Source organism: Geotrypetes seraphini, chromosome 7 (genome assembly GCF_902459505.1).
Source record: "Geotrypetes seraphini chromosome 7, aGeoSer1.1, whole genome shotgun sequence".
In the NCBI taxonomy this organism is placed as follows: domain Eukaryota; kingdom Metazoa; phylum Chordata; class Amphibia; order Gymnophiona; family Dermophiidae; genus Geotrypetes; species Geotrypetes seraphini.
Window position 1 is genome coordinate 90,357,174 of NC_047090.1, and position 12,911 is coordinate 90,370,084.

A 12,911-nucleotide genomic window follows, 5' to 3' on the forward strand; every position below is an offset into this window, starting at 1 on the left:
CTTCATGAATGTGTGATTTGCACAAGCACAAAAGACACCTTCTCTTGAAAGAATGTGCATTATTGGCAAACAATAAAACATACAATATACTTTAAGATATGATGAAATTAAATATTTTGAGTAGTTTATACATTTTATGGAGAAATTAATCCAGAGAAAAAACCCATGCCACAGCCCCACCCCTACTCCATCCCGCTTGCCTCTGTCCCACTCCCACCACACCTCATCCCATCCTAGTGTCCCAGATTTGCCTGACAACAATCTAGTAACGTTACCTTTAGAAAACTGCCCTCCTGTGGCATAGCCACTGAGGCGTGAGGCCTTGGGGGGTCTGGGCCCCTTCCTTTGGCCTTCTCGCATATGCTTTATTTGTGAAGAACTATGCGTGCTCGAGGAATCCTGGCTTTGGCAGCTGAGTTCCAGGTTAATACAACTGGGCGAGGAGGAGGGGAGCAGTTCAGCGAGGAATTTCTTTGACTGGTGGGGCTTCGACATCCCCACCAGTAAAGATACTAATTTGAACATTGAGGTGGTGGAGAGGAGGGAGGGAGGGAGGGAATACACTGCCCCCTAGCCCACCTCTGGCTTCCACCCTCCAAAAACAACAAAATTAGAGGGCTGGCTACGCCTCTGCTACCCTCTAACATAGCAGAGAGCACAACTTAGCAATATGTATTTAACCATCCATAGTGTTGTACTTGCCGAATTCAACAACAGGTATTAGGGCTGCCAAAATGTATGTCAAGAGGTTAATATGAAATATTTGAAATTCCAGTAATAGTACAGGCCAGGTTATCTGACAGGCTATGAAGGCAGTATCAGCTGCTGCTGGCAGCTAGTTATGTCTGGCAAGCTGCAAGTTCTGTAATTAATTAGAGGTCCCAGTGGAAGCATAGGCACACGCAAGCCTGATCTGGCTAGTAGACTTGGATCCTAGGAAATCAGATATTTGGGCAATGGCTAAACTAGTATGGGTAATTACATATTAGATTATTTCATAACCCTGTGATTAGGCATGGGTAGGAGCTAAGTGGATCTAATGTTCTTTTATCTGCTATGGTGACATACAAAGGAAGAAGATAAACATGACTCTTCTGGTTAAAGAAAAATCCTGTATCTATATGGCTAGCAGCTGGGATATAACTATCCAGACTGGATAGATCGTATGGTCTTTTTCTGCTGTCATTTACTATGTTAATATGCAACATACTCAGCCGCATGCTATCATTTTTAAAGATTTCCTTTTTAATTTTGCCTAAAACACAATTGCCATATGCAAATTGTTAAAAAGGTCCAGTGCGGATTAAATTGCAAAGCAGGACAACAATGAAGCTTTATGGGAACATCTGCTCTCCAATAGAGAGGCTTGAGCAGAAACAAAAACACTAACAAGTAAGAATTTGGCTGCTTTTGTTCTGGAGTTAATTAAAGCCTTTAAAAGATTCACTTCCGTGAACTGTTCTACTTTGAAGTAACAAAACACCATTAAGCACAACAGAAAATTGGGAGCTGGAATCCAAAGTTTGGTACAACATGTGCAGTGGGTCATAAAACAGCCATCAGCTCGATGAAAAGAATTGACTTTCTTCTGAAATTCTTCTCACCAATGAACGTGTCAATCACACAAGCATCTACATTCTACAATGTGACATCTACAATAAAGGCAATCTCAGTTCTCAAAACATTTTTTTTTTATCGTTTGTATTGTACTGACATTTATCATATTTCTGTTATATGTAACCATCTCTGGGAAAAGGTGACCAAAGTAGCAGACCCAAAATGCTGAGAATGGCTGATTTTTCATGCCAAGGCTCCGTAAGCCATTTGAAGAAGGTATATTAGGGTTGCCCAGAAAAACCTAAAGTTGGAAAAAGCATTTCTGGTTTTAAACTTAATGAAGTTACAGGGAAATATTTTTAAAACCAATAGGAGGAAAATTTTTTTCACTCAGAGAATGGTTAAGCTTTAGAGCGCATTGCCAGAGGATATGGTAAGAGCGGATAGCATAGCTGGTTTTAAGAAAGGTTTGGACAAGTTCCTGGAGGAAAAGTCCATAGTCTGTTATTGAGAAAGACACGGGGGAAGCCACTGCTTGCCCTGTATTGGTAGCATGGAATATTCCTACACCTTGGGTTTTGGCCAGGTACTAGTGATCTGGATTGGCCACTGTGAGAACAGGCTACTGGGCTTGATGGACCATTTGGTCTGACCCAGTAAGGCTATTCATATGTTCTTATACATTGTCATAGTTCACTTCCCCCCCCCCCCTTTTACAAAACGGCAAAAGCAGTTTTTAGTGCTGGCTGGCGCGTGAATGCTGTGCACTGCTCCCAACACTCGTGGAGGGGCATAATCAAAATAAACGTCTAAGTCCGTTTGGGGCCTAAGTCGCAAGTCACCCAAATTTGGACACGGAAAAGGTCCCTTTTCAAAAAATATGTCCAACTTTTTTTTTTTTTTAATCGTCCAACTGTACGTCCAGCCGCCTGATCACCCAGACTGCTTAGTCATTCATCTTTATACTCCATTTTCATCCAAAATTTTGTCCAAGTCACAAACGCCTAGAAAAAGACCTTTTGGGTGTGGGAGGGGCCAGAAAAGTGATGGACTGGACACCCAGACATGGCATCAGAGTACTGGAGTACCTTACAGGACACTGCTGTGAACTTCACAAAAAGGGTTTCATATAAACATCTCACTACAGCTCCCTTATAGGACATGGTGAGTCCCCCAAAACACCCCAAGAATCTACTAGACCCTCCCTATCTACCACCCCAATAGCCCTTATGGCTGCAGGAACCACTTAAATGGCAGTACAATAGGGTTTTGGGGGGTACACAGTTTTTTGAATGTAGTGATTAGAGTGGTTTATGGGCCTGAGTCCTCCTCTCCATGGTTCGCTAACCCACCCCCAAGACCACTTAAGCCACCTCTGTGCAGCTCTACTAGGCTTTCCTATGCTAGGCTGCCAATGCGGCTCAATGAACACAAGTCCCGTATTACAACAGGAGCCCTTCAAGCTCCTTTGGTTCAACATTAGATCCACTGTAGGCATACAGTGGATCAAATCCAATGAAGGGTGATTTCTAGGCTGACAGGAATGAGTGAAGAGGGAACCAGAGAAGAAAGATTAAATTTTTTGGAACAAAGGTGGATTTATCACCTTAACAAAGTCACTCCGTTTAGGCTAAATTTAGAATTAGAATGGCTAACGCTGATATGAGGTTGATTTCAGGGGGGTCCCCGTTCTTATGTAAAAGAATGTAATATACGCATGGGGTGGTGAGAAGGAGGTTTACAGCCTAAAATAGAAAATTTAAAAATTTTCCCCCCCAGGGTTACATGGTTGGTTTCGCCACAGCCAGCTGATTTGGGAGGTATTTATAGTGGAAAAAAAGAAGCCGCGGTCATCTTGGTATGAGTTACTAGGTGGTCGATACACTGGCGAAAAGCTATATAAAGGTATCTAATTCTATTATAATATTGTGGATGTTATTTTTAGAAGTATTTTTTAGGTATAACCTTATAGTTGGTAGTATATAGAATAAGGTGGGATTTAATTAACATAAATTCTTTGTTCATAGGGATAGCCTTGAAGAAACCCTTTGGGTGAAACATGTTGGCTTGTTAGTCCCTGAGATCTTGACCACTAATATAAAAGCTAAGGGGCTCATAATCGAAAGAGAAAAACGTCCAAAAACTGGCCTAAGTTGGCACTTGGACGAACATTGTCAAAATACGTCCAAGTGCCAATAATAAAAACGGGTTTTGGACGTATTTCTAAACGACCTAAGCCTTCATAGTGCCACTGAACGACCAAAGCTAAACAGGGCGTTTCAGGAGGAGTGTCGAAGGAGGGATTTGGGCAGGCTTAGACTTAGTCATACAGCATGTATAACCGAAAGTTATACAGCCCAGGATGGACGGAACTGAGACGTTGTGACTTAGACCATGTAAAACATGGTCTAAGTCACAAAAACCCACCTAAAATCACCAGATAAGCACTGCACACATAAAACAGACCCCACACACTACCCCAGTGATCACCGACCCCCCCCCCAAACCCATAAAAATCGTAATCACACCTTTAAAATTCAGCCTCTAGACCATCATCACTTGGCAGCCTGGCATAGGAAAGCCTAGTTGTCCAGCATAGAGGTGGCTTAAGCCGTCTTGGGGGTAGGTTAGGGACTCAAGGAGAGGAGGACCCATGCCCATAAGCCCCTGTAATCACTGCATTGATACTTAAACATGTGCACTCCCCTATACACCCCAAAACCCTTTTGTACTGGCATGTAAGTGGCTCCTGCAGCCATAAGGACTATTGGGGTGGTAGATAAGTGGGTCTAGGGATTCTGGAGGTGGTTTGGGGGGGCTCACCATGACCTATAAGGGAGCTGTAGTGAGGAGAAGACATGGCACCCTTTTTGTGAAGTTCACAGCAGTGCCCTGTAAGGTATCCCACTATTTAGGTGCTATGTCTGGGTGTTCAGTCCATCACTTTGCAGACCCCTCCCACGTCCAACAGGGCTTGTTCTAGGCGTTTTTGACTTGGACGAAAAGTTGGACGAAAATGTGGTATAAAGATGGACCATTTAGCGACTTGGACGATCAGATTGGCAGGACGTATACTTAGACGATTTTTGAAACAAAAAAAAATTTTGGACGTATTTTTTGAAAATGTGTCCTAGGCTGTTTTTTTATTTTGGACGACTTAGACGAAAACGGACTTAGACGTTCCTTTCGATTATGCCCCTCCACGTATTCAAACATCTTATGAACTTCAATGGTAGATTTAATTATTGGTTAGATATATTTAAAATAAGACCCGGTGAGGACTTGATGCATAAAGCCAGATACTATGAAACTTTTGAGTATAGTGGTGGCATCTCTGAGGGTCTATTCTCAATAAATGATTTAGTGCTAGGTGGTCTTAAATGGATTATCCTCCTATGAGATTATTTAATAATTATGATGACATATGCCCCTTTTATTCAGCTCATTTGCATGAATGTAATCCTATTATTATTGTTTTGCTGTACATAATCACGAAGCCAACACATGATGTGTAATTGATTATATTAGTATCACTATGTCGCATCCTAGCAGGAAATGCATACCATTAATTTTTTCGTCCCCCTTTTCCAAGATGGCTGGCTCTAAAAGGGGGCCGGATGACTTGGAACACTGATACTGTTTCCTGTTAGCCCTGTCACTAGGATTCAGTTTGTCATTTGCAAGTTTACCTCATGAACCATATTTATATATATATTTGGCCCTGTTACTATTATACTGTAAACAAAATCATAAGTTTTTTGTTAAACTGTTCCTGTTCTATACTACTTTGAGTGCATCTCTTCATAAAGGCAGTTTAATAAATCCCAATAAATAAATAAATTTGAGGAATTATTTAATGTCCACCCAAACTACTACTACTATTTATCATTTCTATAGCCCTGAAAGGCATACACAGCGCTGTACATTTAACAGGCCTGATCTTCTAAACAGGCATCCCGATTGTAGGCGGCGGTAGGCATCCTACCGCATATCACAGCCAATCGGGATGCACATAAAAAAACAAAAATGCAGGTGGGGAAGGATGCCTACATTGTAGGTGTATGTTGCGCGTCTTTGGAGTTGTGTAGTAACGCTTATGGATGCCCAAGGCGTGGCATGGACATGGTCTCCATTGGAAGAGGCCTTGGGCATCCGTAAGCATCCCTATGCATCTCTGTTCTAGCAATGCATTTCTGTACATAGCACAAAAAAACCATCACACATATGGTAACATAGTAACATACCCCCCTCTTTTACTAAGGTGTGCTAATCGATTAGCGCGCACTAACTGATTAGCGCACGCTAACGCATGCATGTTAGTCTATGGATGCGTTAGCATTTAGCGCACACTAATTCAATTAGCACACCTTCGTAAAAGAGGGCCATAGCAAATGAATGGTCCATCCAGTCTGCCCTATAATCACATGCATTACAATTTCATGATTATATTAAAATATCTTTGTTATTTCTGGGCCACAGACCTTATAAGTCTACCCGGTACTGTCCTTAGGTTCCAACTACTGGAGTTGCCGTTGAAGCTCACTCCAGCTTATCCAAACCATCTCCTATGCTGGATTAAGACTGTGAAAGTTTGCTCATTTATATTCCAATTGGTGATCCTCTGTGTTCATCCCATGCTTTTTTGAATTCCATCACCATATTCCTCTCCACCACCTCCCATGGGAGGACATTCTAGGCATCCACCACACTCTCCGTGAAAAAGAATTTCTTAACATTATTCTTAAATCTAACACCCTTCAATCTCAATGTATTAGAGAATGACATGGGGGACAAATTCAATTTCCCCGTCTCATCCCCGCTAGTTCTTTTTTTTTTTTTTTTTACTTTTCATTTATTCAATTTATCAAATTTCAAACAAGCAGTTCACATACTTGTATATAGATTTACAAACATTATTAACAGAAAATTTATAAACCCAATTCCACTTAACTCAGTGATTTAGGTTATTCCTTTAATTCAGCCTATTTAGCCCACCATATATTGAGAGAAACTTTAGTAAAATATTAATAAATGAAACAAATCTTAACCTAAGAAGCGGCACTTATCTGTAGTACTACAGCCATTCATGACAAGTTATACATTATCAGCTACGGGCACTACTTGCTCTTTTGATTCTATAAATCCTAGCAGTTGTTTAGGTTCAAAGAATAGATAACTCTTATTCTGATGGGAAACAAAACATTTTACAAGAAATTTCAACAAAAAAATTTGCTCCAAGGACTAGGACTCTTGGTCTCAATGCCTTCCTATGCCTCTGAGATCTTAAGGACATGTCTGGAAAAATTTGCACATTAGAACCTAAAAACTGATCATTTATATGATGAAAGTACAGACGTAATACATATTCTCTATCACTTTCCAAAGCAAGAGTTATTAACAAGGTTTTCCTTTCCGTTATAACCTCTAAAGAGTTTTCCAGAAAAGTTGTTAAATTAATATCCTCTTTGTTTACCCCTTGAATCTCATTAGGAGTAGACATTTCCACAGGTTTCTTTATTTGAAAATAATTAGCTCTAACTATGGGTGGCAAACTTTCCGTAGGAATAAGCAAAATTTCTTTGAAATACTTCCTTGCCATCTCCGTTGGTGAAATTAAGGGACATTTAGGAAAATTAAGGAGTCTCAGATTATTTTTCCTTAATTGGTTTTCAAAAATTTCCATTTTCCTGGCAATAAATGTTCTTTCCTTTACTAATTCCCCATCCAAAGTTTTCATTTCACAAATTTTGTCTCCTGTTTTTCTATCTTTTCTCTCATATCTTTAAGGGCCGAACCTTGTTGCTCCACTTTAGAATGGATAGTCCCATAGTCAGTACAGTCAAACCTTGGTTTGCGAATAACCCGGTTTGCGAGTGTTTTGCAAGATGAGCAAAACATTCTCGCAAAACCTGTCTCGCAAACCGAGTGTTGACTTGATTTGCGAGCACCCCCCCCCCAAGAACCGGCATCACTCACCTCCCGCTCACAAAGGCCCTCCTGCTCGAACTGGCAACCCACCCACCCCCGCAAACCGGCACCCCCGCCTAAACAACTTGAAACTTATCCCAGTATAGCACCGGCACAAAGCCCACAGGACGTGCCGGTGCCGTTTGAAGAACTTCCTGCTTCTGCTGGGCCTTGAGCATGCATCTGCGCATGCTCAAGGCCTTCTAATTCTCCCTCTTGACGAGATTCTCGGAGGTGGGGGTGGGAGGGTGGGAACGTATCAAGCGAGTTTCCATTATTTCCTATGGGGAAACTCATTTTGATATACGAGTATTTTAGTTTACATGCATGCTTCTGGAATGAATTATGCTCGTAAACCAAGGTTCCACTGTATTTAAAGTAGAAAAGGATAATTTGAGGTTTGCATCCATAACTGAAATAGCCTGCCATAAAGCCTCCATATCTATTTTTTCTGGCTTCTCCAGCACCCCAAATGTGATGTTAATTCCACCCAAAGCTCCTCTCACCTCTGCTGCAGTGTGGAGTAGCTGTTGCTGTTCTTCAGCTTCTCCGGCTCTTAGAGCTACCGGATATTAGAGCTACCGACCCTCCTTCACTGAGGCTCGAAATCTCTTCCCGGGACATCGATCCCTCAGACACTCCCAGCACTGAACTGCTTCTGGGTTGCAGTGGTGGCTGCCTTTGCTCCGGGCTTAACAACGCCTGAGTCTGCTGGCTGAGTTCACCCGACGAATTTGGGCTTGCCCCTGAAGTAGTCACTGCAGATTCACCCCGTCGGGCAAATGCTCCCTCGATCATGGTCTGGACCAGACGCGGTGCCACTAACGCCGCTGGAGGGTTGCCACGAAGGGCTCCTTTCCTCTTACCCATGACTTAGGTAAGAGAAATGCTGTAAAAAAAAAAAAAAAAAACGCCGGCAGATCGAAAAAGAGGGAGCCTCCTTCTCAGGCGTCCGCTCTCGTCGCCCTCTTGTTTCTCTCTCTCATCCCCACTAGTTCTGTCGCTGTCCCTGTCCCATTCCTGTAAGCTCTGCATTAATCGCACAAGCCTCGAACACTTATGATTTTAAAGTGTTTGAGGCTTGCGCAGATGAGGACAGAGCTTGCAGGATTGGGGCAGGGACAGGAAAAGAACTCGCTGGGATGGGACGGGAAAATGATGGAGAAAAATCTACAATGTATGTCCTCTAGTTTTATCAATTTCCCTTCTCTGGAAAACATTTGGTCCTTTATTAATAACTTTCAAATATTTAAATGTCGGTATCATCACCCCTGTCCCTTCTCCCCTCCAGAGTATATATGCTGAGGTCTTCTAGTCTCTCCCTATACTTCTTTTGGTGCAAATCCCCTACTATTTCCGTCATTTTCCTCTGGACCTCTTCAAGTCTTTTTATATCTTTGGCCAGGTATGGCCTTCAAAACTAAACACAATTCTCCAAGTGAGGCCTCACCAACGACCTGTATAGGGGCATCAACACATCCTTTCTTCTGCTGGTTAATTTTTATTTTTTTTTAATAGTTTAATTTTGTCTGTAAGTCGGATTGGGTCAGTATTTTTGTGAGTGACCATCTAACCACCAAGTAAAATGCAGGAGCGACTGCTCACACGCTCCACTGACTGGGTCTTTTACTAAGGTGCGGTAGCCGATATAGCACGCACTAAATGCTAACACATCCGTAGGATATAATGGACGCGTTAGCATGCATTAGCATTTAGCGCACACTAAAACAGCTAGCACGCCTTAGTACAAGGACCCCTTAGATGGAACATAGATTTGATTATGTCTCCTCTTTTCAGAAATCTTCACTGGCTCCCTGTTTATCTTAGAGTATAGTTTAAATGCGCTTCTACGGTTTTTAAAATCGTTCATGGGCTATTTACATCTTTGATTCCTCTATCTTTGAATAATCTGAGATCTTCTGATTCAAGAAACTCTTAGAAATTTTAACTGTCCTTTCCATCTTTAAAAGGAATAAAATCTATTGGTAACATCACTCGATCTTTCTCATATACTTTTACAATGGGATTCCCTCTTGTGTTAGAACTCTTTTCTCCTTCCAGATTTTCCGTAAATCTATGAAAACACTGTTATTTCAACAGAAAATTGTTCTAAGGAAAATTAGTTATCTTCTCTCTAGGATGCCGGATTAGGGTCTTTATTAATAAGTTACTTTCTCTCTAATCCAACTACTTTCACTTCGATTATCGATGTTTATGTGAACCGAGTCGAGCTCCTTTTGGGGTGATGACACGGTATATAAATCCAAGATTTAGATTAGATTAGATTAGATAGATTTTGGTGCATACTTATACAATACTGCTTGGCTGGAAAATATAGTCAATAAACATGTACGAGTCCACATACATAAATATGTAAATAATTAAAACATCAGCATTTACATATCTAATCTAATCTTTAGTCTTATATACCGGGTCATTCCCAAAGGGACTCGATCCGGTCAACAAAACGCAATCTTAAGAACATTGATGTAGAGTAATAGAAGATGGAAAGTCAGTAAATATCACCATAAAATTGTCAGCTAGGGAATCCTGTCAGTTATCAGTAAGATATTTTGTAAACAAATACGTTTTCAAGGTTTTTCTAAAACAAGTCAATGAAGGGAGAGTTCTAATATGTTCTTACATACTACCTCTGGGTCTACAGAATAAGCCAAGGAAATTTAGACCTTTTGCTTGTAATTCTATAAGGAGCTGTCTAGTTTTAGACAGTAAGAACATCCTGCTGAGACTTTCTTCAGGGTATGTTGTGAGGTCTGCAGTTTGTCCTTATATATCATTAATCAGCACTTCTTATTCCTTTCATTTTACCATTATTACTGCAAATTAGATACTACTCATACATAAAGACTAACTGCAAACCTCATAGCATGCACTGACGAAAACCACAGCACAATGACTGAAACGTTGATTCCACTTACTCTGGCGTGGCAAGATTCTGACAACCACAACCATCGTGATTCCAGTCACAAAAGCCTAAGAGAATATTAAAGTAGTTTCTAGAATCTCCCCTCCATCCCAGCATATCACTTCACCAAAAGAAAACCTAATTCCAGTTGCCAATGGACCTTCAGTTTCCATTCTTCCCATCCCTCAATCTTGCACAAGTGGCACTCATAAACTTGCTCCTGTCTTAAATTAAATCCCACCTATTAGCCCACCCTGGCACATTAAGCTTTTTCCTGGATTCTCTTCATATGCTTATTTGTCTTGGTATGTCTATCCATCATTATTAGACATTAAGATCCAAAGGGACAGAGACTGACCATTACTTGTATTTCTACAGGGCTGTGAACATGTGGCATTTTAAAAATGTTTAAAAGTAGTAAGGTAACATTTTGGATTCCACAATAGTTACCCTTCAACTTCTCTATTGGTTACTTTGCATTCAATATAGACTGGTTCAAGAGACCTTGTGTTGCCTGCCTGCTTTTATTTCTGCAAAGACATTCAGAAAAAGGTTGAGACACTTCCTACCGAGCACTCAACTCAAAAGTTTGTCCTAGAAGGTCCTTCTTAGCTAAAACCTTCAGAATTCTCAGTTAGTCTTTGGTCCTTTGATGGCACAGATTCTATACCGTAAGATATGGTGAGAAGCAGCAAGACAAGAAAATAGAAAGACGCTTTTTCTTAAATGCTCTATCAGCAACTTCACTAAGATTATTATCTTATTTCTCCAAAAATTCACAGGAATACATCAATCAGCCTGCAGTGTAATGAAAAGCAGGATGAAAAATGTGTGACCCAATTGGACTTGCCCCCCTCCCTCTTCAACTCAGGGAAGTGAGAACTCTTAGATTATGTACCTTAAGTTGAGATCGGGTGGACAAGGCACGGGACATGCCCTCAGATACCTGGAGCCTCCCCTGCCATGAAAAGAGAATATATTAACAAAACAAAAATCATCCAACATTCAGTGTTTAATTATGTAGTCTTTCATTTCTATTATAACAATACTGGCTTTGTCGGTGATACCTAGAAAGCACAAATTCATCACTCTACTCTTCATTCACAGTAATCATACATTGGGCTCCTTTTACAAAGCTGTGCCACCAATTCCCACATGGCAAACGCAGCACAGGAACTGAATTGGCTTTTTCACATTTGTTGCACAGGAATCATTGGTGCAGCTATGTAAAAGGAGCCCATTATTTCTTCTCAACTCACTAATGATCTCATGACAACTATTCTATGCTGTTGATGCAGACAATATGTAAAGAAATGCTACCAAAATGCACATAGATGGTAGACCCACAGAATCCATTCATGTAAGAAATCTTCATTTGTCCATTAATAAAACACCATGGAAGTTCAATTCCACTAGAACATGAGTAGGCAATTCCAGTCCTCGAGAGTCGGAGCCAGGTCAGGTTTTCAGGATATCCACAATAAATATGCATGAGATAGATTTGCATCTCAAGGAGGCAGTGCATGCAAATCCATCTCATACATATTCATTGTGGATAACCTGAAAACCTGACCTGGCTCCAGCTCTCGAGGACCAGAATTGCCTACCCCTGCACTAGAAGTAAGAAGGTATGACTATGAATGATAAGGCATTTGTCTAGGGGAGACTTCTGTTTTGAGTTATAATTAATTCCTCTGATAGGTCATAGGGATGACTGCTCTACAGTGTGGTGAAGAAGAGGGCAAAATTCCTCTGACTATATAAGTTTAAGTTTATTTAAGTTTTGATACACCGTTCATTATAAAACTGAGCTGTGTACAATGAAAGTAGGGAGAAGAAAAAGTTACATAATAATAATAATAACAATTTATATACCGCAGGACCGTGAAGTTCTATGCGGTTTACAATGATTAGAAATGTTACAGATTGAATGGAATAAACAAGGCATAAGAAGGAGGCACATAATAATAATAGACATAAGATACATTAGGGTAAAAAAGAGTGATAGGGATGGGGAGAGGTACTACAATATCTTGATAGGAAAGAAAGTAAGGAAAAGTTACAAGAGGGAAGAGGGTAAAGGATTTGTATAAATAAATCCTAAATCTACTTGAGATTAATTATTTAATGCTGATATGCTTCAATATCATATCATAGGCATTGTTGAATAAAAATAGTTTTTGAGATTGGATTTAAATTTAGTTAATGAAGATTCATGATGGAGGAATGATGGAAGAGCATTCCAGAGAGTGGGAGCAGTTACTGAGAAAACGGTCTTTCCGGTTGGCCCAGGTGCCTAAGGCCTCTTCTATGGGTGGGGCCTTAGGTTCCTGTGCCAATCAGACCCTAGGCCCCTCCCCAGTACAGCCCACAATGCACCGGAAAGGGGCAGGCCCACCATTCGGAGGATGACGGGCCTGCCAGCTGGAGGGAGAACCCAGCAAGCCAACTTTCCAGGTTA

The 12,911-nt window shown here is 40.9% G+C and overlaps 1 protein-coding gene across 4 annotated transcripts in view; it reads right to left on the reverse strand.

The window, feature by feature from the left end:
- NPAS3 (neuronal PAS domain protein 3) overlaps positions 1-12,911 on the reverse strand; it is a 1,959,780-nt gene that overhangs the window by 1,485,346 nt on the left and 461,523 nt on the right. For 3 of the 4 annotated variants that reach the window (XM_033951270.1, XM_033951266.1, XM_033951268.1), the window contains exon 2: positions 11,349-11,408. The exons of the other annotated variant lie outside the window; for it this stretch is intronic. In XM_033951270.1, the coding sequence (XP_033807161.1) occupies positions 11,349-11,408 (60 nt within the window). The remainder of the gene's footprint in view (positions 1-11,348; positions 11,409-12,911) is intronic. 4 annotated transcript variants of the gene reach the window in all.